The sequence below is a fragment of the Anopheles nili genome, chromosome 2 (assembly GCF_943737925.1).
Source record: "Anopheles nili chromosome 2, idAnoNiliSN_F5_01, whole genome shotgun sequence".
Taxonomy (NCBI): domain Eukaryota; kingdom Metazoa; phylum Arthropoda; class Insecta; order Diptera; family Culicidae; genus Anopheles; species Anopheles nili.
In genome coordinates this window covers 6462708-6489543 of record NC_071291.1, presented here as the reverse complement: position 1 = coordinate 6489543, position 26836 = coordinate 6462708, and the positions used below count along the sequence as shown (strand labels likewise).

General features: G+C 48.1%; 1 protein-coding gene across 5 annotated transcripts in view; it reads right to left on the bottom strand.

The window, feature by feature from the left end:
• Window positions 1–26836, bottom strand: part of LOC128721663 (sodium/potassium-transporting ATPase subunit alpha) — a 62549-nt gene that overhangs the window by 14474 nt on the left and 21239 nt on the right. For 2 of the 5 annotated variants that reach the window (XM_053815442.1, XM_053815439.1), the window contains exons 1-6: window positions 7974–8000; window positions 4415–4540; window positions 3268–3534; window positions 3003–3188; window positions 437–2032; window positions 139–354 (exon numbers count right to left, since the gene is read on the bottom strand). In XM_053815442.1, coding sequence (XP_053671417.1) covers window positions 139–354; window positions 437–2032; window positions 3003–3188; window positions 3268–3534; window positions 4415–4528 — 2379 coding nt within the window. In that variant the 5' untranslated portion in view covers window positions 4529–4540; window positions 7974–8000. Of the gene's footprint in view, window positions 1–138; window positions 355–436; window positions 2033–3002; window positions 3189–3267; window positions 3535–4414; window positions 4541–7973; window positions 8001–19254; window positions 19344–26836 lie in introns of those variants that run through there. The other 3 variants (XM_053815440.1, XM_053815437.1, XM_053815441.1) reach the window with 3 other exon arrangements.

Below are 26836 nucleotides of genomic sequence, written 5' to 3'. Positions count from 1 at the left end.
ATGTGTGAAGCAATAACACTCCAGGGTCGCCTTACTTTGAACAAGAGATGCGTCACTAAGACGCTATTCTTAATCCGGAGCCGAGGGAATATTATAGGGAAAGAGAAAATCCGATGTAATCGAATCGTTCAAACTTACCATGTCCGTGCCCAAATCGATACACAGAATAGTGACGGTGCCGAGCGGTAGCGGAATGTCGCACAGGATGAATGCCAGGAAGGGCGAAATTTCCGGAATGTTAGACGTCAGCGTGTACGCAATCGATTTCTTCAAGTTATCGAAAATCAGACGTCCCTCCTCAACACCAGTGACGATCGAGGCGAAATTGTCATCGAGCAGAATCATGTCAGCGGCCTAATATGACAAATCAATAAGTTTCGTATCATTACAAAAGCCATCGGAAATCAACTTCAAAGGTGTCGGAACGCCACTTTACCTGCTTCGATACATCCGAACCGGCAATACCCATAGCAACACCAATGTCAGCCTTCTTCAGGGCAGGCGAATCATTCACACCATCACCAGTTACAGCTACGATGGCACCCATGCGCTGGCAACCTTCAACGATAATCAGCTTTTGCTGCGGCGAGGTACGGGCGAACACAATTTCCGTGTGATAGCGTAAAATTTCATCCATCTGATCCGACGACAGATCACGCAGCTCGGAACCGTGCACGACGGCAGCCTTCGCCTCACGCGGATTCACCTCAGACACGGGGATGTTCAAACGCTGTGCAATATCCTCAACTGTCTCGTTACCTTCCGAAATGATACCAACCGACTTGGCGATGGCCTTGGCAGTGATCGGATGATCGCCGGTAACCATAATGACCTTGATACCGGCCGAACGGCACTTGGCGACAGCATCCGGGACGGCAGCACGGGGTGGATCAATCATAGACATCAATCCAACGAATCGTAGATTATCAACCTGGAAGTTTACTTCGTCCGAGTTGAACTTGAATCCGACAGGGTACTTATCCGAGGGCAGCATGAAATCGCAGAAACCAAGCACACGCTCGCCGAGACCACCCAACTCCAGGTAGGCATTGTTGAATGCTTCCTTCATCTCTTCATCCATCAGCTTTTCCTTGCCGTTGATGAAGATAGTCGAGCAGCGCTCCAGGATACGCTCAGGTGCGCCCTTCATGACGAGCAAGTAGCGCGGATCGCTGGGATCTTCCGTCTCGTGGATTGATACCTGGTACTTGTTGGTCGAGTTGAATGGAATTTCGCACACCTTCTTGTTGCGCTTGCGAATGTTCATCACGTCTCCAAGGGCAAGTTCCATGCACTTCAGCAGCGCAGCTTCCGAGGCGTCACCGCTCACTTCCTTCTTCAGAATCGGAACACCATCTTGGCCTCCCTTGAACTCGGCACGGTTACACAGCGTAGCGATACGAGACAGGGCCTTAAATCCGGGGCTGGTACGATCATACTGCACGCCACTCTGATCCTCAGTGGTATCGGCTTCGATGATCTGATTGTCAAACCACATATGCGCGACGGTCATGCGGTTCTGCGTCAATGTACCGGTCTTATCCGAGCAGATGGTCGAGGTGGAGCCGAGCGTCTCTACAGCTTCCAAGTTCTTCACCAGACAGTTCTTGGAGGCCATACGCTTGGCAGTGAGCGTCAGGCACACAGTAACGGTGGCCAGCAAACCCTCAGGGACGTTGGCGACGATAATACCGATCAGGAAGATAACAGCGTCCAGCCAGTGGTAACCGAGGATAAACGCGATGACGAAGAAGGTCACACCGAGGAACACAGCGACACCCGTGATCAAGTGGATGAAATGGTGGATTTCCTTAGCGATCGGAGTCTCACCCGTGTCCAAACCAGAAGCCAAACCAGCGATACGTCCCATTACGGTATGGTCACCGCAGCTGATGACAACACCCTTTGCAGTTCCTTCGACGGCGTTCGTCGAGAAGAAGGCCAAATTCTTCGTTTCCAGCGGATTTTCATGAGTGAAATCTGGTCCACGGGACTGCGGTTCAGATTCACCAGTCAGTGAAGAATTGTCGACCTGTGGGAAGCAAACAATGAAGAGGAAAATTTTTAATTAAACCATGTTAGATTCGATGTTTTTGATGTTTGATTCGAGTACTTTGGACTACACGCAGTCTACTTCATACGAAGGTGATTTTCAATTGTACAATACGACCTCCGTTACTCATGGTCTAATTTGAAAAGGTATTCCTTCCACCCCAGAGTTCACTCGTTCAAATAAAACAGCAATGTTTTCCGCTGCATACTTCATGGCAATTGATAGGGGTGAGAACGAACATCCAACACGCGTGTTTTTGCAATGCCAAACGAACTCGTGTTCACCCTTACCACCCATTAAACATGAGGATCCTAAAAGCAATAAAAACTAACAGCACTCTCAATGCTCCATCCACATTGAGTGTGTCCGTCCGTTCTACAATCAACCCATTCGGATGGTGAGTTCGGGTCCCCGCCATTCATTCAGTGGATTGGATTGACCATGCTAGAATGTGCGATACGCGAAACGGAAAGCACGCCGCGAATGCAGCAGGATCGGATGTGCGATGGCGCGCGGTGAAACCAATCAAAACGAATCATCATAAAAACCGACAACTGAGGCTTTGCTGCCACTGCAACACAATGACACCCCACCGGTAAGCATACAGGCAGCCGACCGAGCAGCAGCCTTTCATCCGCTGGACCCTCTACGAGCGCAGCTTCAATTATTTTGTGCTCCACACTGTTCTCTAGCATGATTGAAACGATTCGCAATTGGACATTTCGCCCCACCGCTTCCGAGTTCTCGTTTCGTTTAGAGAACAAACGCACACTGTTGTGCACCTTACGAAAAATGACCTCAATTCGAAGGAATTGAATTTCATTATTAATGAATGACGGCCGACTAGATAACTTCGCTTGCTGCAAGTATTACTTCATCGCGTTGGTCACGTTGTGTATACCGCACAAAGAACACCGACACCGTTGTGAGAAAAAAAATGCCTTTTTACCTTGAAGTTACGTGCTTCGATGATGCGAACATCAGCCGGTATCCTGTCACCGAACTTGACCTCCACGACGTCACCAATGACGAGATCTTCAGCGCGCAGTGTCAGCTTCTCGCCTTCGCGCAGAACGGTAGCGAACTGGGGCACCATGTTCTTGAACGATTCCATAATCTTTGAACTTTTCGATTCCTACAAGAGAAAACGGAAATGCCATTTCGATGAGTATTGCAACGATTATTGCAAGGGAGATTCTCGTTATGCATCTTACCTGGTAGTACGAGAAGATACCGGTCACTATCACGACAGCGGCCAGCACAATACCGAGATACAGATTATCATCGGCCGGTTCCTCAACGGTACTGGCCTGAATCGAATAGGCGATGAAGCACAGGATGGCACCGATCCACAGCAGCAGAGCGAAACCGCCGAAGAGATTCTTGCAGAACTTGACCCATTCGGGCGTCTGTTTGGGTGGGGTTAGGGCGTTTGGTCCATCTCTTTCCAGATTCTCCTTGGCTTTCGCGTGGCTGAGACCCTGTAGAAGAATTGAAACCGGTGATTAGAAATCTTACTAATCAGATAATTTTGAACTTCAGTTAAAACCATTGACGATTTGACGACATACTATACTCGTTTCAAAGAAAACTAATAACTGCAACGATAAGTGGGAGCTTGTAAAATGTTCCTGTTCTAGCTGATGACAGTAGATAACGCTAACTTACCCTAAGCGACTACATTCAGCTGCTATCTATCATTTGCAGAGGGTGCAACAATTGTACTATCTTGAAGAAGATTATAATCGTCTATCTCATGGCAACCCTCTTGGTTACAAAAGACACGTTGTTCTGTATTCAGGTAAACCAGTCCATATCTTCAAACGATTTAAAACTCATCGCTCATTGTTAAAACAGTGCACTACGCCTCTTATCAATGTATACCGGATACCGGCGGCGCTAACCCGCCGCGATATCATGTCCTTTTGCACCATTAAAAAAGAGGTTTCTCTTAATTCCGAGATTGTCTATCACGTTTATTTCCGCCTTTTGCAGGTTGTAAACGTTTTTTTACTGTCATCAACATCGTCAGAATCAGACTACTACCATAAACCAGACTGATGTTCGATAACTTTGACGGTTATGACCAATTGATCATAACTGGCTTAACAGATTACAATAAAAAAGAGAAATGCTACGTAACATCTAACCATAGGACACTGATGGATTATTTTTTTCATAAATCTACTACCACATGTTCCTAGTATCTTTAAAATATTTGTTGAATATTTGATATCCTGTTTTACAGCGACATTCGTAAGAATTTGAAAAAAAAAAAACGTTTTACATATCTGAACTAAACAGCGTTGATTATCAGCACACCACTATCTTTTCGCAAGAATTAATTGCTTGAATACTTACATTTTCCGGATGTGTCTGAAGTCGCTGGTATAGTTCTTCCGGTGAGATCTTATGATAATCGATGTCCAACTCCTGCTTCAAATCATCTAAATCGGTTTTCTTCTTTGGCGGCATTTTGCGTCTTGACTGTGTTGATGGAATTGTATCCAAGAGTGTGTGTGAGAGAGAGAGAGAAAACAAGACACACCTATTAATCACACAATTCTTTTCTTCCACTCACTGCTGGAGCACCACAGCAGTTAATCTTTTTTTTAAGTCGTTTAGGAACAAGGACTCAATCGGGCAAGGTGTAACGCCGTGCGCACTGTGCGTGGTACTACGGACGCAGCCTTATAAGATCATCCTTGCCCAATCGAACACTGCTCTTCGACTGACGGTGCTCGGGGTATCACTGAACCGTTGTATCTCATCGCTGCCACCCGAGAAGCATCATTAGTGCACGATAACCCTTCATGATGGTTGTCCGCGGCGCCGATAAGATACCGGTATGTCAATCAAACCTGTTGGTAAGGGGGTGGAGGGAGTTAAAGAGAGGAAGGGAGTCGAAGGAATCGTGACAGATTTGTTCGACCTATTTCATCCACCATCATGTGAACCAACAACTACCGGTGATACTACTGCAACCACCACTACTACTATTACCGATATTATTACTACCACCGTTTGGAATGAATCCCACTTAACTAATGAAGAACAAGTGGAGCATTTGGAGGTGACATTGATATCCTCTTCAGCGTCTATCGCGAACATGTGAAAATCATATGTTGTACTATCATACAAAACCCATCCAGAGCTATGTGCGAAATTGTACCTAACATTTTTGTGATAGACCCACCGTTATCGCGGATGTCATCGACCATAACCTAACTTCCAACCGCTTGACGTCAATCCTATCCAAGGCTAGGTTTACGAAACGCACCGAAAAGCGAAATTGACTGAGACATAAAAACCTACACCGTCGATTTTCTGCCGAACGATTAGCACACGTCGGCTGCTTTAGGGTCATCCATATCCAGCGAACCTGCCGCCAGACGGGCATGTCGTGACATAAACCGATTCGGGGTTTTTATTATTATCTTCTTAAAACAGGCAGTAAGTGAGTGGGCCCAATAAACGCCATCGAAACGATGGCGTAGTACAAGGGCCAAGCCTCGATAATGGTCCCATCATCCCGGTGGTTGAGCCTTCTTCATCATTTGGCAAATGCTCCAGGGAGTCATACTCGACAATTGCGTCACCGACATGCTATGCAAAGGGTTTCCGTCACGAACATCGTACGGCGCAGTCGACCATAAAAGTGGTGCATTCGGCGCATACCACCACGTATGGGTGGTTCATCGTAAATGCAAAAAAAAAAATGCTCGTTAATGGATAGTTCTTCTCGTCGCTCGCAGCCGGCCATTTGCACACGTTTCAGTTTCGATTCCGCTACCTATCGGTCAGTCGTGCGCGATGGAAAAGTGCTATTTTCCGTGCCGTTACCGTTTACCACTTCTAATAGTCCTTCTCTCGTAGAAAATGTGGCTTCCATCGCACGAGCATTTCAAGGACTTTCGGGGGCAGCGAAGTTATATTCGCTCCGCACCCACAAGACACCTATGTACACACAAATTGAAAACGAAGAAGATAAACTAGCACATTTCCCAATCCGTTGCGCCTGAACGAGAGCGGAAAAGGTAGAGAATTGCGACAACGTGCAAAACGATAGAAAGAAAAAAATGCTGCACGCGTATTAGATTATTGGTAGACGATGATGAGTACGAAGCGGTGGGCTTATTAGTTGTTATTATTGCAATTAAGATACCACCCCGAGCGGGTAACGATGACCACAGCCAGGCACTCCTCGAACAGGTGGAGTAAAGCAAAAAAACAGATACGCCTCCTTTTTGCCCATTCGAGTATGCTGCCGGTACTTAAATTCTAACGACGGCGACAGCTTTCGAAACTGGATCGGCGATATACTAGACCTCTTTCTACGAGCAATTGACGTCATTACACTCTTGAACGTACTGCGTTTTGTTGATGGTGTAATATAAGGAGCATAACAATTATACAGAGATTGTAAAAATTGATAATATTATCCCCATTACAGCAAACATAGCAGCTTCGAAATGTACTAAAACTAATAATAAGAAAAAACCCACACCTCTTACCTGTTTACACCAAATACAATCTACGCTCAAACACATACACACACATGTCATTCGAGAATTAATATAATAATTATCTATATTATTGGACTACAAACAGGAACGATACATACAAAATATAAAAATGAACAAAAAGATGATTAATCAACTCATTTCAACTTAATGACACACGAATAGCATGCGACACAATGATTAGGTTTAATAAGATAATTAGGACCGAAAATGAGTAAATCAGAAAGTTGAAACCTATCTGTAATCTTTGGGCCGCTTCCTGAACGAAAATTGCGATCATTCGAACTCATGGAATCAGTTAACTGAACCGTAAAAAACGAACTGTCAAGGTTACCGCATTCAATCACGTGAATACAATTCTGATGTTACATAACGCTATGTCCAATGAGCAAAAAGACACAGAAAAAAAAACACACACTTCCAATTTCAACTCAATCAAGTATGTTAAGAAAAAGAATGTCAAATTCACCGACAGATGACGGGGCATGAATGAAACCATGGTTCATGAAGCGTGACGTACTTGCGTAGCAATTGTTTGGGTCAGTGTGGTTCGGATATGTCTTTTTTCGCGTAGCCGCATCCAACCGATAAAAGAATTGTCAATGATAATGATGAACCAACGTTCCATAAACGTAGGAAGTTGGGCTATTCGAACAAAAAAAATCCTCATAGTTGTACAGCTCGCGCCAAGAACGCTATAAACCGTATCAATGCGGTTATATAAAAGACGGGGTCTAGCCACATTTATGGAGGTTCAATTCGTCGGAATTACACCTCCTGGCATCGGCATGGTTGAAAGTAAGGAATCGAGGATTTCATCCAACCGTCTTTCTTACGCTGTAGGGTGCTCAAGGATGGAGGTGTTCGAGCTATTACGATATTTCCTTGTTTCTTCCTCAAGCCAGTCAACATGGCCGCTTGCATGAGATGGGCGCATGTTTAAGATTATACGGTTGGGCAATCGTACCATTTGGTTTTGGAGTAAACCGAATTATTCTTTGGCACAGAACAACCGACCGCACTGGACGGTAGGCACCGAGAACCACCCGAAGTATGTCTTTTGCAACACGATGCCATGGATAATGTTTGAATTTCGATACAAGAGAGAGCGGCGTCGAAAGAAACAACTTGAACAAGAAACATGACTCCCGTAGAATATGACGGGTGGACGATTATTGGTAAGCAGATTAGCAGATTAGATTCTATTTTCAACGCATAGTAATAATTCCAAACCATCCAAGTACAATGGAGTAAGCTCATGGAAGTCCTTTTACAAGAATATCAGTATGTTTTTACGTGTGTTGTAAGTGTATTTGTTAGTGTGTTACGAAGCAATGTTCAAAACTAAAATAGTACGCTAAGTCTGGAAAAAAGTGTGAATCTTTTATCAATACTACCTTAAACTGGCCATCGGCTGTACGGTTGTCGTCCTTTAACGGGGCCTCCGTGGCCCCTCGGTACGAGTCCCTCCTACCGGTCTGTAGCAGGGCGGGGTGATGAGTGAAGGATGATGTGTACGGTTGTGCGTTGTTTTTTTTTTGAATATATGTGTGTGTATTTTTTAACAAATCATTCGCAACGTCAACACGACGATGATTGCAAGATTCCGTGAACGTTCAACGGATCCGTAAAATGAGATGGCAAAATGTTCAAATCATAATTTGTCGATGAGTTTTGGTACAAAACGAATTGCGATGCACAGCGATGAAACATATGCGGTAGGCAAACAAACAACATAATGAAACGTGAAATAAAATTACACAACACACAGCAACACCGCACAGGGATCATTCGTGTACACGACATCCACACGAATATGCATGCGATTTGTTGCATTACACACAATTGAACAACGAAAAGAATATGAATAAACAAAGAAAAAAAACAAACATGAAAATAAAACATGATTAGCATTATTCGATAAATGATAGTAAACGACGGTACAGCAAGCATGCATTAGCATTATACAATCGGAGAGCCTTACGTTGCGAGAGCGGAAGTAACACAAATCTGAAACGTCTTATAGAAATTGAATGCTTAATCGGTTTGCAGGACAAATAAATCACAATTCTCGATAAACTCAGCGATACTCAACCATTTTGTCACCATATTGTATATCGTGAGCGGGAAACAAAACCGATTTCCTTCAATTGGTACAAGCGAGGGCAACATAACATTCGGAAGGCATAGATGTGCCTTTTCGTGGATAAAGCTTAAGGTTGAAGGTTCAATTATAAATTTCCGTAATTGTTACTATTCTTTTCTTACCCAGAACTCACTTTGACACTTCCGCAATGTAACGTAACAAAAGAAACACGGTGAAAAACTACTTAACCATAGAGTCTTGTCGTGTCTTTTGCATGCCCTTTTCCCAGATTTTTCAGATTTCGAATAGGATACATGTGACTTATTCACATCCTAAGGGGAAAATACTGCGCCCGTCACTAGTAAAACGGTAACACCTTTTTATCATGGATCATGGACCAATCGTTCGTCTCCCCCATTGAAAGGAACTCACGAAAATGAGCGTCCAGTAGCGTTGGCGAGTGTTTATGCGGTACCAGCTGCTCCACTTTCGCGATTGGAGCGGACAAAACGCGAGTGCGATGGAAAGTCCTACCTGAGAAAAACGTAGGGAATGTGATTTTTTTTCTTCCTTTGGGAGAAGAGAATCGGCTACATTTCGCGCAAGTAGAACAAAAAACGCTCATCGGCCGTGCTCCCATTTCCAAGTGATTTCGAGCACCACACATCGACAGAGAGAGGACATGCGCAGTGAAGATTTGCGTGTTATATAATCGGAAGTATTTGTTCGATCGACGCGTGTTCCCGCAAAATTTTCCCTGCATAGATATTTTATATACAGGAACAGTTATCGACAACTCCGAATTCTTTCGGCGAAAGGAACGGAAAGTTTCATCGAATCTCCAAATTATGGTCAGTACGAAGAAGATGAGAGCACTGTCATGGGACTCTCCTTTTGCGGTGACCTTAGCCGATGGTAAGCATTACAGCAAGGACAATACGCATCACCCGGAGCGGTCAAAAAATGCCACCGGTGGGAACGGTCTTTTTCCCAATAGTGGCCAGATATATTCCCGTGAGCACGAGTGCCGTGAGTAAAGCTAGTTCTCATCGCATAAACATAGCCGCAGTAAAGGTTAATCTAAGTGACGCAGCAAAAGGGGTTTTCGGTTGTATGATATTTTTGTCGCAATTACATAATGAACAAAATATAAACTGCTTGTGCAGCCATCAAAAGGCGTCTCGTAGGCCGTCAATAAAATAGTGAGACAACGAATGTGCATTTAAAAGACATCATTCGATCAACCTCGCAATGGGCAAGAGTATTTCGTCACGCTAATCAGTCTACTGTTAGTTGGCAAGGTTTGCAATACTCAACCATAGACAGGGTTGGTCGAAGATCAGTGTCGTTAAATTCACTATGCAAACAACATAGCGTCTGAATTCAACCAAAACCACTACGTCTCCGTTTCCTTCCGAGAACAAAACTCAACCACGATCATCCACCGTATGGCCTTCCGAAAGAGGACTAAAAAAATAATTCTTGAATATGGCATACTTTGATGAGCTCTCCGACGAGCGCTGATGACCGTTTGGCCAGGTGCCAGACATGCGAACGCCCCAGAACCGGGTGGAAAAATAAGAACATGAAAATAAATTCATTTAAAAAAAGGTCTTGTGCGCGCACCAAAGTGTTGTCATTTTTCTTCTAATAATAAACGGCATCTTCGGGTGACCATCGAGGTGGTAGTGCGCGCGCATTCTTACGGGAAGAAGACAAGGAGATATTTCATTTAAATTCACTCAAGATTTTGGGCCCCTGTTCTCAGGGCCATATTTTACACGCATGATCAATAGTAAACAGATCGATGGAGACGCCCGGTTGTTCTCGACAATTACAAATTAAACGTTTGACATTTGCAATGCGACGTCTTTTCCCAGTAAAAAGGCTGCCCGGGTTGCTATGACATGACAAAGTTGTTTTATTAATCCACATATTTATTGTTGACCTCATCGACCATGGCAAATGTTTCGTTATGATCGACGTCAAGCACCATAATATTATTGTAACTGAAAAATCGTCAGAACAGCGTGTCTAGCACATTCCCACAACGGCTAACGTACGTCACGTTGAGTCAGACTCGCTTGTGCTGGAGAATTATCACTTCGCCAGAAACGAGAACAAGCTAGGGTTGTTGGATGAATCGCTTGCTTTTGAGAAATACACATTTCTCCCCTACGTAAACAGGCTCGCCTCTCATTCACGTTAGTTTGCAGCACCTCACCGTCAGGATTTGCGGTTTAGCCAACTGTCTCAAGACGACGCGTCACTAATCCGAACGCCAAACAAAAAGGGTGGCATAAAAAAGGGAAACATTTTGCTCGCAGCAATCCGGTTAATCTACCAAAAACATACCATCCATCGTTCGTCGTCAAGTGCGGTCGAGCGACCTAGTTTGATGCCGTGCCGGAGACAGGAGGATTTACGAGACAAACTCGTGAGGAGCACTGATAAGGTATAGGGCAATGGTTAAACGTTCCGCGCGAAACACTATTCGCACGGGGTTTTTATTGCTTACTCACTCTTACCCTAAAAAAAAAAGTAGACAAAAACATTCGCGAAAGCGCGCAAGGGCAGCGCTATCGCCGGGCACGATCTGCAATACAATCGGGCCCGGTTGTAGAGATCTCCCCGAAACCAGACCGATGATGACCTGAACATGGACGCGCGCAAGTGCCACTGTTTACGCTTCCTGGAGCGAGCGATTCGCTTCAAAAACGCCGTTAATCGCGTCTCGAAAGCACGTTGTTGCTCTTTTGCTCATCAATCAATGGATCTCGTGTGCAGGCGCGTCCGTTGGGGTTGATTATTTACATGCTCGATGGATGTTTTTATTTGCTCGCCGCCCTCCGGTTTCCACTGACAACGCCCGCTTGGTGCACAATTTCGTACGAATGAACTCCATTCGTCAGAAACCAGATGATCGACGCGGCGAAAACCAACCATGTTTAGTGTTTTCCAGCACACGTTCTGACACGTTCTTGACCCACAGCTACACTCTGGGGTAAAATACGCGAACCACATCCTCTCATCGCAGCGTCATCATCTGCGTTTTTTCGAGGGGAAAGTTGGGTGCAGTAGGATGGTCGAAGTCTGTTCCTCCCTTCGGCGTGTCGGATGGTTTGTTTATTTACAGACGCACTAATAAAACTTTGAGCACACTATTTCCCACCGCCTTTAATGCCCCTCCCCTCGGCTCAGTTGAGCAGATTCCGCGATTTTACTTTATAAGCAAACTTTCCGTGCCACAAATCCGAACTTGGGAGTTGCTCAGGGAGTAACACAGCGCAAAAAATGTTCAGCGAGAGACGACGTAAATATCCGATGTTTAAGGAGAACGAAAGAGACCCATGATTGGATTTGATGTTCAATCAACGTGCTCGGCTGATATCTCAAATGACGAATCAGCACTTTTCGTGTGCTGCCAAAAGGACTCCTGATCGCAACAGTTTCTTTTTCGGAATTTGATGCCTATTCCTGCAAAAGCAACGACGAGCTCAAGTCAAGAAAGAGAGACTTATTTTGAAGACCAAACGAAAGCCTCACCGATAGCATGGTAAATGGAGGAATGGGTAAGACCAAACCACACCCAAAAAGCCATCACAAACCAAACGAGAAATAAAGAGATAACGGACTATTCTGGAGGGTCGTGCACTCTTCTGTAGGAGGGTGGTTTGCGTTTCTCAAGACGTTCGCGTCGTTCTTTGCCAAGTGCGGCCTACAAAAGGATGTTCAAACACAGTAAAGCGCTATCAAGAGGGAAATGCGAACAATGGTGAAAAGTTAGAAGGCGAATAGCGAATATCAGAGCCAAACCAGCTATCGAACAAATAGATCATTGTCTCATATTTCGCTTTTTGTGCTCCAGCAAAGCCTTCTGCAAATTTCTACCCATTTGCCGTTTGGATGCGCACAAGGACCAACATTTGAATAAACCTGCTGAAGCAGCGAAATAAGCACGCTACCGCGCCGAGGGAATCTATTTCCGTTCCAATCCAGATGCTTCCGGTTTCGGCGCCAAGCACCATTAGTTTGAACGCGAGTGTGTCAATATTTGAACACTTTACCAACCTGCAACGCGAGTGCTAGCAGTATAAGAGAGTCTCTCTCTCTCTCTCTCTCTGTGCTGAATCGTCTCTAGCTTGCTTTTTTTTTTGTTTTGCTTGCCATTCCCACCTGTTTGGCCATAAAACCATCACGCCACATTTTTCTTATTTTATTATCAGCATCTTCCGCTCGCGGAATGGTAAAGCACACACGCCGCCCCAGCCTCTTCAAACATCATGCCCGTGGATCCAGTTGTCAGAGTTAAACGTGACAGGTAAAATAAGATAAATGGGCGCTAGAAGCAGAGCCTGGGCTCGCTAAACGTACTGTTTGTGTAGAAATAAAACCACTTTTATTGGCAAACAACTATTGTGCGCTAACGCTCGCGGGTTCCATCGCCTCTGTAAAGTGCGCTTGGTGTGATGTGTGCGAAGAGACATGCACTTGAAATTAGCCATCATTTTCCAGCGACACGAGTGTGTCAGGCATAGCCGAGAGCAGCAGCCGTGCGCGAGTGCACTTGCAAGTGTATCAACCGACGGTTGATTTGAATAAACATGAGAAGCACAATCTTGGAAACTGGTTCCCCCGCACTGCCAGTACCTCACAGCACGCTTAGACATGTGTGTGGTTTTAGAGGGCAAGGTAAACGGGCCGTGCTGCCCTTACCAAACCCTCAGGCCGCTGATTGGCGACCGAGCTCGGATCAAGATCACCGGCACTAACTAAGTGCACAGTAAGGTAGTATGTTTTCGCATTGGACTCTCAATCCCGTTTGCAAAATCAGATCGAAATACATGCCTACCACCCCCCTCATTGGTAGATGAATCGATTCGTGCACCAAGCAACGTTCGGTTGAACAGGGCATGAGTGTAGTGGGTTTAAGCCACCTTGGTTCAATTACAGTAGAGTAGAGCACCACATTCCTCCAGCACAAAGCCGCCCATTTTGGAGCAGTTTAGCGAGGCGATCGACAATGAGTTCGCCCTCGTCGCGTAGGGTATAGGGTGCAGCATGTTTTACATCAACGTGATCGTTTGACGTTAGCAAATTCGCACCTTCTGTAGCTCACACCTCGTACACCATTGGATCATATTCGCCTGTCATCTTCAAAGGTGAAAATGCCTGTGTGTAAGAACAACGAACACGCAGCCCATCGCAACCGAAAGCAAGTGTTTTCGAGAGTGCGAAAAAGTAAACGTCCCTGCAATGACCCTGCCGAGCCGTGGCCAATCTAAAGCGTGAGACGTTTAAAATAGGAGAACAACCGTTGTCCTCCTTTTTGATGTTGCTCACGTCCTCCGGCACCGCTGTTGCTGTTGTTGCCGCCAAGGGCAGACTATGTCGGCGACTTCATCCACGCACACGGGAATGTGTGTAAGTGTGCACAAACGAGCGAGAGTCTGCATGTTCAATAACGCATGTGTTTCTGTTGTCCGAACAGTAACACTTCCATCGGTGCTGGCCGGTCCATGGTCAGCATGCGTTTGGCGCTTCTTCAAACGATTCGTTCGCTTTACTTCACCAGCATTATTGACCCACAATCAAACGAAACGTAGCGCACGCTCCTCACCATTACACAACAAGCGGTAGAGGAAATCGACAAACGAACCGCTGTGCGCGACTCAATCAGAGTCGCGAATCGAATCACCAGGCGGCCGATCGTTTCGCGGACCAAGGTGATTGATTTATTGGTGCTGGAATGCGGCTTCCCGGTTGGGGAATTTGCGTGGGCCCACCCCATGACCCGATGGGGTGGGATTTTTCCCTCCAAGCTTCTCTTCTACCGGCGGCTGTGCTGTTCACTGTCAGGCTGCAATTGTTATTTATTTCAGGGCGGAACGAAACTACTTTGCACTGGGCCCGGTAGCGACAGTATTCCACAAGCCATTAGAGCTGAGCGAGAGCACGTGTTTTCCGGTGGGTTTTTCACGTTATAATTCTCTACATCTATTAAGCCACAGAATGTGTACAAACACATTTTTGTTTTCAAAGCTATACTGTTTCCTAAGGGAAAATCTAACTCAATCGAAGGAACAATCGAACTCATCAGACCGCCAGTAAACAGGAAATATCTTTTTAACTTTGAAAATAAAAATGTATCAAAAGTTTTTGTCGCCACATTATGTAATCATCGCAGACTGGTCACGTCACACTGTCGTCATCGCTTCAACTAAATTGGTTATCGATTTATCGATATGATCGGCTGGCGCGGACTCACTAAATATTGAAAGAAATCTAGATGCCAACCAAAGGATCAGGATGCACGATTATGTAAGGTGCACATCTCTCAATGCACTATGACCAACATGTCTGTTGTTTCATGGAGGTTTTTCAAAACTATCGCTGAGTTTTATCGTTACCATTATAACGTTTTTAATTGTCTAAAATGTTACAAAGAATTTTAAATACAACATCGCCTAATTTACTCTACAACCTACCAGAAGATTTTAAGTACAATTTTAGCATATGCAAATGAAAGTTTTCAGATTTTGTGTTTAACTTCCGTGCTCCCGTTCGTTTTCCGATGACGGAAACCTACCTTTGGCATTGTACGTTGCAACGCCTAGAGGAAAATGAAGGACGATACGATACACAACCAGCTGTAAGTAGTATATACCTGTGCCCTGGTTGAGTATGAACTCACACACCACCTTTTGGTGTTAACCTTTGCGTTCGCAAGCAAGCAATAAACCCACACGATGCGAAACTATTGGAATTTAATAAGGAACCGAAGAAAAAAGAAGAAAAAAATGAAACGACACACCAATAATCATACACACATTCAGCAAGGATGATGAGTAAAACGAATGCCACCGCACGGGCTAACGATTCACGTTAGCAATGCACACGTACACCCACGCACGAATCCTCCCAACCGTGTACGTGTGCCATGCACGAGCACGCCGTCGATCGAAGCGGTTGCGCAACGCGACGGTTTTCTTTGCCACTGCCCCCGTACGCCCAGCCAAGGGGGAGGCCGGCTAGGGAAGCTTCGAGTGGTGGAAATTTTGAGAGAGAGACTACCCCGCTTACACGTGAGCAAAGAGCGCACGGAAAAGCTTCGAACGTGAATAGTTGACAGCGAGAAGCTTCGGCTCTCATTCTTCGTTCTCTCGACGTATGTTCGCTCAGGAAGCACTCAACGCCTTTACAATCTCTTGCTTTTCTATTCCGCAACTTTTAACCTCGTACTCATCAGGAACCGGAGCGAAAAGTATATTCTCACGCTCAAAAACTATTGAGAACTAGCCGTGGTGAAAAGGCATCGGTATCTTATCCTCTTCTTGAACATCATAACCCATAGTTAGGGGCTTCTCGCGATGGTAAGTTCTCACCTGACGTAAAAAAATTCATTCGAACACGTAACAGATGGGACACCCAAAGGCAGGACCCACAGAAAAACTACCAATTCGGCCATGCTCGAAAATGTAATGCAAAATCAAAACACACTGGTGGAAAGGCCAACACTGGGGGCAGTGAAAAACATCGTCTAGTTTGCGCCCCCTTGCGGACAGACGATTCATCGTCCCGTAGCTAAGGCGGCAACCAGCCAGCGCCAAAGATTCGCGGTTGGACGACACACACAAAAAATTACAGCCCCCAATGTTAATAATAACCCCCAAAAATAAATTTTCATCACGAGGTGTTTGGCTTGGTTTCGGAAAAGAGGCCCATCCTGCTGTATCTCATTTCCGCCCGGTCAGGTTGGATTGGAAGCGGGAGAGAATGAGGAAAAAATGAGCGAACATGAGAGAGTGTCAAGAAGTAATAAACCGAGTGGGTTGACGGGAAAAAAAACCGCGTGTCTGCTAATGTTCGCAGCCATGTCTCGTCCGACAGGCATTCCTTGGATCGTGCCAGGATCATATGATCTTGACTGATCAACAGTAGGTTTTATGTAAAATGTCGTTCGACTGCTAAAATGAAATACGTTGAAAAGCTCCCGAAACACCATGATGCAAGGCGACTGTCAGGTGTTTCCGTTTCTGATTCTTTTCCATTTAATGTTCTCATGTTTTAAGGCACATACGGTTCCGGTGGGGTTTCCTATGACCTTTGGAATACGTTTGAAGTAGTAGTAGTTGTTATAGCAGTAGTATCAGGAGTTGCAATTGTAGCCAATCGAGAGACGTGATCGCAGATCGCGGATGATACGGTGTGATAGAGCACGGGTGGCGGCACTGGCGCACAAGTCCGTTGTACAAACGTTCGAGAGATCGCGCGTGGTGTTTCACTTCCAATTGCTGGCGCTTCAGAGAAGCTCACAAGATCCTTTCTGATCGTACGTAAAACGTTCAATCTCGTCCTTCTTGCACACTGTTCGCTGCTCGACCACTGAAACAACACCGTCACAAATGCACACAAGCACACACGTGATGTTCTAGATATCGTTTTTCCTCCATACGCGCACGCACATCATCATCTCCACGGGTCGTAAATTTGTCGCCTCAAACAGACAAACGAAAAATTTTAAATAATAAAACCAACAACCGAACCAGCAAACGAGCAAATGTCACGCAAACCGTTTTTCTCACTCCGTCGGGGGAAAGTCGAGTAAAAATTTACTACGAACCGAACCGAAGGAAAACCCCCATCTCCCGGCGACGTCAAAATGAGGAAAATTATATTTATCACGCCTCTTCTTCCCACCGCAATTAACTCCTTTCTTAAGCGTGGTCTAGTATGGCGTTTTCTTTACACTTCTGAACTCATGTTTGGCCCGACCTACGACCGAGAGCGCGATTTTTCTTTCGCCTGCGTTCAACAAGCAACAGGAGACTGACCCAGCACACCGCCCATTAGCCGGTGAGTCTATTTTTCAACCACCCTCCTTTGCGTCTTACTGTTTGCTGCCTGCCCAAGGTCCCGGCTGGCCACAGCCGTTAAGAAATGTGGCGCTGCAGTAGCACAGTTCCACGTGATCGGCAGCTCGTCCCAGCCACTGGTGCACAGCCGGTAGCAACGCAAGGAATAATAGTGCTCGCTCTATTCTAGCGACAACACGGCCATGGCGGGTCGTCCACCACCTTCTTCCTGCGCCAAACGGGAGGCCAGTGTGTTACATAAAAGCATGCTCGAATTCCTGCCGGATCGTGCGCGACCACCTGATTCGGGTTCGCTCTCGTTCGCTCGCTCATCTGGACGCTCCAGCCTGGTGAAAGGACATCGACGGACCGCTCTCGGGTGGGTTGTTCTGTATGGGTTCGCTCAAAAAGAACTCATCCTTGCGCCGGTGGGCGTGTGTGCGTGTTCGATGGGGGCTGGCAGCAGTGCTTTTTCAGCCTACTATTCCATTCTCACCGGAGTCCTTTCCACAGGATGGATCAATCTCCCGTCCATCAGCCATCATGATGGCACACCACCCATCCTCTCGGGTGGTCAGAGGCACTCATTTTCCCGCGAGTGCTCACCTCTCAAACTCCTTCTGGCGAGCTCTCCGGAAACGGATCTCCCATAATCACCGCGCCAAATGCGAAGGATATCAAGATAAAGAGAGCGAGAGAGAGAGTTCGCTCTTTTCCTACAATGGGCCAGATTTTCACCGTTCCCTGCCCTGATAGTTCCTCTGTCTTCACGTGCCGTGCCCTCCTTGGTGAGGCTTTTGTGTGTCGTAACGCCGTGCTCTTCACGTTTCGTCCGTCCCTCACATCTCATCGCACACAGGTATACAGCACGCATACGGCCATCACACGGAGCATATGCTTCTGCCGCAGGACAACTTTGGAGGTCACAGGCTGGCGCGTTGCTTCCGAAATCCGGAGCGCGCACATGTCCATGTCCACAAGGGGAGGAAAAAACCACGAAAGTAAAATCCCATCTTCCCCTTCCTATTTCACCAGGTGCGACGGGAAAAGAGGCAGCGAGACGGTGGCTTGGAAGGAAAATTAAAACGAGCACGCCACCAACGAGAACGGATCATATGTCCTTGCGAAATGCCACCATCGTCGGCCAGCAGGAGTTGAAACACCAGCGCTCTCACTCATGCACACGTACGTACACACCGCGCGCGCACACTCACACACCGCACACACACACACACACACGCAAGCGCGCGAACACACGCGCAAGGACGAACGCAGCCTTAGAGCCTTGGGTTCCTTCGATCGCGTTCCGGAACGCATCGAACGGTTTTTTGTGTGCCCGCGAAAACGTTGCGCAAGGCAACGGAGAATTCACCCACCCACCCACCCACCGCGAAGCGAAAGAGGTCGCGTGTGCGGGTGGAGCATGCGGTAGGCGACGGGGGTCCTCCTTTCGTAACGCGCTGCTGCATTACGATGGGGTTTTTCTTTTTTCTTTTGCTAGAGTCTGGCTTCCGGGTGACCGCGAGGTCTCAAGCGAGGGTGTGCTAATATTGTCCATTCGGGACGAACAGGTTCCGTGGCGGCGCAAGGAGTAGTGTAGTGTGTAGAAGCGACGCTGGGAAGCGAAATCCGTGCGCACAGACGCACACTTGTTTGGGGGAGTGTGCAGCGGGACGGGCGAAGGTGAAAAGGGGAGTGGAAAACGGGACACGGGACTACAGGGCGGGCTTTACGCACCTATTGATTCGTTGAGTCGGGACGCTTTTCTTCACGCGAAACTTAATCTCCGCAAACGCGCGGGATGGATCAATACGAAAGAAGGGTTTGGTGGGGTGGTGGGATGCGGGGGGGGGGGGCGCGGTGCCAACGACCACACACACGCACTCACACGTACGCACGCACGCACACGCGCGTTGAGAGTTGGGGCGTACGGCGCACAAACACAAGCACGCACGTACGCACGCACGCACGCACGTTCGCTTGCTGCTGCTGCTGCTGCTGCTTGCTCTCGCTCCTGCTTCTTCCTCGCGCACACAGGGTGCACGCAAATACACACACACACGTACGCACACACGCACACACACGCGTTCACGCTAACCGCGCACGTACGCGCACGGAAGAGCCACACGCCGCAACAGAACACACGCTCACGACCAGCACCAGTGTGCGCGCTGAGGGCGAGGGACCAGTCCTGCTCCGGAGGGTTGTGGTCGGATCGAGAGAACACCAGCAAAACGCGACCTTCTTCGATCAGGCACGGCGCTCAACTGAGCGTTCCCAAGTGCGGCGACTTTCGTTTAAGCGCTTCCGAAAACCGAAACCTGGGGGCCTCGCTCGCCTGTCGACGAACGCGGGGGGGTAGGGTGGGGGTGGCCCTGGGTGGGGAAGGGGGAAGGGGGAAGAGGGGGAGGGGGGGGTGGGCGTATGAGCCCATGGTAGCAGAAGGCGATGGAGCCGCACGCTCGTGAGCGTGAGCGCGAGAGCAAAACGACCAAAACCCCATCGCTGCCACAACCCCCAAAAGCATCCACAAACGGACGCGAACATCCTTCCATCCGTGGGGTGGTCGTGCTACTTAATCGAGAACGAATTTCAACCCTTATATTCTCTCGCGTTTTCCTACTCTCTTTTTCCTCCGTTGCGAATCATCCCTGCGCTCTGCGCTCTTTATCTCTCTCTCTCGCGAGTTCTCTTTTTATTTTTCTTCCTTTAGTCACTTAGTAATTTTCCTCCCAATCACGCTCTCATCTCTCTGCTTCCCTCTGCCACCCTGTTCACCACCCAACTTCGCCTCCAACCCCCCCCCCCCCCCCACCGCCACCCCATCGTGTCTTCTCTGTCGCTCTCAATCGAAAGCTTTCTGGAGCACGGCATCGAATCGCGCGCGAACGACGAGTGCGCCTGCTGTATGACGTCATACTGCGTCACTAAATTTGTGTGATACAGGAGCAGGCAGGCAGGCAGGCAGCATGTACGTGTACCAGCAGAGCCGCCATCTAAAGGTCCTTTCGTGTTCTAATCTCCCTGTGGCTCCATGGGTTTTTTTTTTTAATTTTGTCAGCAATACCTTGGTCTTTATCATCAGTGCGCGGTTCGGTTCCATTCGGTGCGGTTTTTACAGGTTTATTTGAAATTACCCACCAATCTGCGACCGTCACCGACTGCGAGAGCGCACTCTCAGCCAATGTATGTGTCACTTCGAGTGCCTCTCTCTCTCGCTCTTCGATCGAGAAGGAGCGCGAATAATAATAAAAAAACAACAATGTGGAATGTCTTTCGCTGCGAAAAAGCTTTCCAAAGGACTCGTGGTAAAAACGGATACCAGCAGCAGCAGCAGCAGCAGTGGGTCCCTTCGAAGGGCACACAGCCGAAAAGCAGCGAGTGCCCTCTCGAGTGCCCCAACCAAGCCACCGCATCATCGGGTTAAAAGGAATTGCATAATCTTTCAGCCAATTTCCGCTCACAAGCTCCGAGAACGAGTTCGGTGACGTTACTCCGCCGCAGTCACACACACACACACACACACACACATTGGGGAGTCGGCTCCTGCTAAACAGGACCTTTCGAGCGCGATGAGCTTCTGCATATGCCCTACACACCGGAATGCAGGTGAGTCTCGCGTGCATCAACAGACACACGCCAACCTGTGATGGTGGTACGAGCAGCAGAAGTAGCAGCAGTACTACTACGGCCCCTCGGCGAGGCTAGGAAGCGAGTGAGAGAGAGAGAGAAAAAAAAACCGATGGATCGAGCGACAGGGAAAAGAAATAAATTATGAAGGAAGGCGCCACGAGCGAGAGGCTCCTTTGGACTGAACCGGATAAGGCATCGCACTGAAAGCGGCTTATCGCCAGGCGAGCGCGCACTCGTCGCGCCTAATCCGCATTTGATTGCACAATAGCATCGGCTCGTCTGACCCCATCCTAGCCTTCTTTTAGCGGTTTGTAATGGTCCCGCAAAATGGCATCGATTTGCTTCCGTCAGCTGCACAAGAAGGTAGCGTGATAATACCACCCCAAAAAAAAATCTCAACCAGTCATTTATTTCCTGTAAGTTTGGTCTATCTTCTGCCGAGTCACGGGAAAAAAAAAGATTTATATTGCAACAATGAGGGTGACAACAAAGGCAGACGATGGGGAGGTGGAAAGAAAAAGAATAGAAAGCAATAGAAAGTCTACGAGCAAACGAAGAACAGCCCACCGATGATGGGTTCTACACCCAACATAGGCTTACACAATACAACAAATTGCCGCGTTTACACAACACAGCACCCACTCCTTGCTTTCCAACGTACACACACACACACACATACACACACACGTAGAGTATGAACCCAAAAAAGAAGGCAATCGGAAACTGTCGTACCCTGTGTCCTTGCTCTTTCTCAGGCGAACACCGCCGTCGCTGCTAGCATGTTCCATTTACCGCATTATTTGTCTTCGCTGGGGGTTCCTTTTTATAGAACAACATATCAAATGTCATGAGGTAGGGATTAAAAATTGGATTTTCCCCCGCCCGTTGAGTAGGGGGGTGTGCCGGTATGCCATTTCCCGATGGCCAACCGAAGGGGTGGTGTTGTTTCGGTTGTTGCCCACCCCAATCGGATCATCCCTTCGATCTCATTCGTTCCGTTCCCGGCCAGGTTTTCCCTCTCTTCGTTGGTGGGCTTTTCCTTCTCTTGATCCTTCGTTCCACAAGGCGTTACCGGGCGGTGTCGAAGTTGGAAGAAGTTTTATTAGATTTCCGCTTGCCGGCGCTCTTCCGGGCCGGAAAACACGAAACGAGCAGGTAAAACCAGGCGGCGGTCGGTACAAAATTTGCACGCTTCATCCTTTTGGGGGAAGAGAAGTCAGCAAGGACAACCCTGGACGGAAGTTTCCCCCCATACTAAGGTCTTACTCTCGGCTGCTCGGTAACAGAATTTTTAATATATTACAAGGAGAGGCTAGCGCATTGCGAATTTCCCGGAATTCCGTCCTCAGAAATTTGACAAAACCCACAGCCTTACAGCAGCGTGCTTTGGCTGGGAATAGAAACGATTGTTTTTCTCCCAATAGCACTCCCTGCCCTGGATACGACGAAAGAAGTCGATGGAAAAACGGAACCACTGAACAACGGCGTCGGGGACTGGGACGGGGTGCGATCGACGTTCTCAATTTTCACGTCAGTACTAATTTTCACAACTTCTGCGCCCATTCGCGATGGCCAGGATTGGTCGGAAACGGCAAACAAACGATTATCACAAACCCCAGAGCGGGCGATATATTATCGCCAGCATCACGATCGTTGGCAAACAGAACGACCCCCATCCCCATCATCTGCTCTCCCACCCGCCGTTTGGCTCACCAAACAAAGCATGTCAAAATTGGCGCAAGTTTAGCGGACAATAGACAAACAGAGGCGACGTTTTCCCATCCTACCGAGCCGGGCGATTGGTGGCGGGTCGAAATTTCGAGCATCTATTTTATTGGTAGAAGGCGCTCTCCACTTGGTCATTTGATTAGCGCGCCCAGGGTGCCATCATGCCCGGTGGAGCACCGAAGTTGATTAACATCACGCGCACTGGCGGAGGAAAACAGCCGTTTCTGGTTGCGGCCTCGACGGGGCAAAAGGGTGCGGGTTGAGAAACCTTGGCTTCTGCCGGCTCCAGTTCGCCGGTGGTGTTATCGACAAAACAAGGAGAGCCCCACCCGAATGAAGCAATAATTAATCAAACGTCTGGCAGCTTGCTTGCTTGTTTGCTCAAAGCTTAAAGCCCCGGTCTGGTCGGATTTTACACGCTCTAGAGAAAGGCCAGCCCTTGAAACAAAGCCACACACGATTTCGCGCCCTGTCGAGCATGTGCAGCCACTTAACACGGTAATCCTTAATCTCACGCGCGAAACACAAACGCAACGCGTATAGTGCTGTGTGTTTGTGATACGCGCAATTTAAGAAGCCGAGCAAAATTGCCAAACACGACTAGGTTATGGTTGCTCGTCTCGCTTCTCAATTCAACCCTAGAGCATCACCTAGCCTTCTGCATATCTAATGCAATAAAACTCAACATGGTAAAGCCCCGCCTGAGATACCTAGCCGAGATCCAACGCTCGCTCTAACAAGGAAGACATAAATATTGAATTTCACAAGTTGTCTCCTGACCGCTAACACGGCGCGCAGCCGCTCACGGTCACTAGCCGCGTTGGTCGTACAATTATTCGCAACCGCCCCTTAACCGTCGATCCGCGCGCGAGTTGAAAATCCAAAACCTCGCCAAAGGACGACGGTAGCCCCCCACAGCGCATGGGGTTTTCTGCCACCGAACCGTCTCAATTATGATGATGGCACTGATTGACCACGCTCGAGAACTTCATTCTTCCTTATGCTGGTTTCCCTGGCGCGTCCTGCACCACCGGCATGGCGTGCGTTCGTAAGTTCCCCGCGAGTTCGGTATCCATCCAGCCGGCAATTCAGGCCAACCAGTGGGGCCACACCGGCCGAAAACCGGCACAAACCGAGGACACATGTCATGCAATATACATACGCATATATTGAGCGGAATCAGCACCGGCCATTATTCAATTCCTCACGAAAACGATGCGAGCAGTTAGCGGGTAGTTATGCGCGCGCGGCTACAAGCTTGGCCCCGAATGGCAAAACGATGTGTGTGTGTGTGTGTGTGTGTGTGTGGGGGGGGGGGGGGGGGAATCATCCCTTTAGCACATGCGCGACTCGCATCGGGCGATCCTTTTTGGCCATCTCGGCCATTGCGAGGCGCAGATGGTGAATCGAATCGAGACATCCTTTCGAGAATTTAAAGCTTCTGACGTGTGCTGGGAAGGACAATTATTCAGCATTGCATACGTTTCGCGAAAAGGACATTGCAATTGAATTTAGCTAACTTGGATTCGACAAACAAAATCTGAACTAAATTACAGAATAAATCGTGCTCGGATGAGGAAAATCTCTGACTGTGACGATTGGACTTAAAACAGCTCCTTCTTTTACACATTTTTTTTTGCAGCAGAAGCTTTTTATTAGAGACTATTTATAAAGCAATCCCTTATTTCCGACCACATTCATCGATTAGATGTGAAAGTAACGCAGCAGAGATTATCCAATGCGGTGAATCTTGGCGTTTCTGCACTCCCACAAACCCAATGATAATGCACCGCACTACGGGCTGCAAAATGGCAGGGCTCTCGGTGTCTGCTGACGTAATGACCTCGGGAGAAAAAGAGGCCATCAGCACATATTTCTTCCATCTCTCGTTCATTTTTTTTCTCTCTTTCTCTCTCTCTCTCTCGTCTCTCTCCCATGCCATCACGTTTATCTGCAAACCAACGACATGGTAAAACTAATGGGAGTAAAAGTACACCTTCACCCGCTTATCTCTTATCTAATCAGTCCCGCAACTCGAGTGCAGCACTGCTGCAGTAGCAGAAAAGCGCGCCCACCAACACATGCACTCGGTGGCAGGCAGCACCAGCAGCAGCAGCAGCAGCTCTGCCCCGTTTTTGTCCACATACGGTGGCGGATATTCAACCCCTTCGGATGTGCGCTCGCTTCGTTCCACCACTGGCACTGGTGGTGCGCTTTCCGGAGCCAATTATGCTGCCGTCATGCAAACATCGGCCTCAGGCCCGTGCACCGGAGGGCCTAAGGAAATGGCGAAGGAAATGAATAGTCCCGCCATTCGGCCGCTGACGTGGCGGTGCATCAACAGCCAACCACCCACGAACCATTTCGAGCCGCCACCATCCGGTGTTGAGCATTTCGTCGCATCCGGTCGGCGCAGAAAGGACGGATGCAACAGCGAGATACAACACGAAAAGATACCGCACTTCCCAACAACCGGGCCCACAATTCTCAAGCTGTAACTAATGAAACGTGCCCTCGAACAGTGGTTTTGTTCGGCATTACTTCCCGACAACGCTCGCCTGGTGTACCGCGAGCTCCATGAAGCAGTTTTTGCATGCGATGGGAGAAGCATTTCAACAATGCATTTGCACCGTGCATTTCGCATCGATCGCCTCCGCCTTCAACCATTATCGTGCGATGAAATCGAGCGTCGTCTTCGATCTTGTTAGCGATGCACCGTTCGGTTGGTCGTTATCTTCCCACAGCGTGCGAGACGAGCGCTTCAGGCAGGATATTCAGCGTCATTCGCACGGCACACGGCTAAGCGCGCTCATGCTTTCAATTAGTACTAACGAACCTTCACGGTCACTAGCCGACACCAGGCGAATGCACGCGCGCCTGCTCGTGTAGGATCTGTGACGATTTTCACAACGCTCGCTCGATAGCTCTCGCACATCAGTTTTGCTCACGCAACTCTCGGAAGTGTGATAAACGATCTCCCTAGATCCATGCGCTAGGGACAGCGCAGCGAACGTTGGACCTTATCCGCTATCGACGACGGCCCTCGATGCTCGCGTCGCTAATCACTAATTAGCTTGCATTATCTGTGGCTGGCGCGCGTTTGCATAAACAACCGGCTTCCGACCTTCCGACCGGGAGTGTTGTGCCAGGAGTATGTTGTGCGGTTGGGTCGGTCGCGACCGTGCCTATACCTATAAGCCAAAGGGGTGTTAGATTTCGTGCGGCACGTCTTGGAACGAGAGCGGGCGGATCTGGCGTCAATTAGCGGTCGACTGAAACCGCGCGCATCCGTCAAGTCGTCCGAGGTCAGGCCAACGGCGCGATCGCGAAAGGTTGCTGTTGGACCCTTTTTATGGAGCACACAACGCGACGAAGGATATGTGGTAGCCGTGGTATGCCGAACAAAATAAAATAAGCACTACCGGCGTTCGATCGATCGTTCGTGTTTCTTACACGAAGTTCTGAAGTTGCTTAAAACACGATGAAAGTGACCACATTTTCAACCCATAGCCTCGGTCGAACCGCCAAAACCGCCCTAGCAAAAATTAAATAACTAAAACATTCACTTGCCTCATCCAACTGGCTGGAAATGCTCCAATTCCAAGGCCCCGCAAGGCAAGACGCACTGGAATTGGTTGTTTCCGGTGGTTACTGAGCGTCTTGGACGGCGTCTACCAACCACTCCGTCCCGTTCTACGCTCTTCCGCCCTAAAGCACAACCCAACACGCCCGAATGTATGAGTGATCATGTTTTATTGTCTCTTTTTCAATTCTTTGCAAGCGTCATGTTACGGGGCAGTTTCTGCGCTCGTCCGCTCCTTGGCGACCTGAAGCAGCACAAACTGCTCGGCTCATAAGCAAGGCAACCATTTAGGACAATTTAGCGCTAGATTTTATCAATTTGGATATTCCCCGGCTCAAGCCGTTTAAGCGACAGAAGGCGAACCTCCGTTCGTTC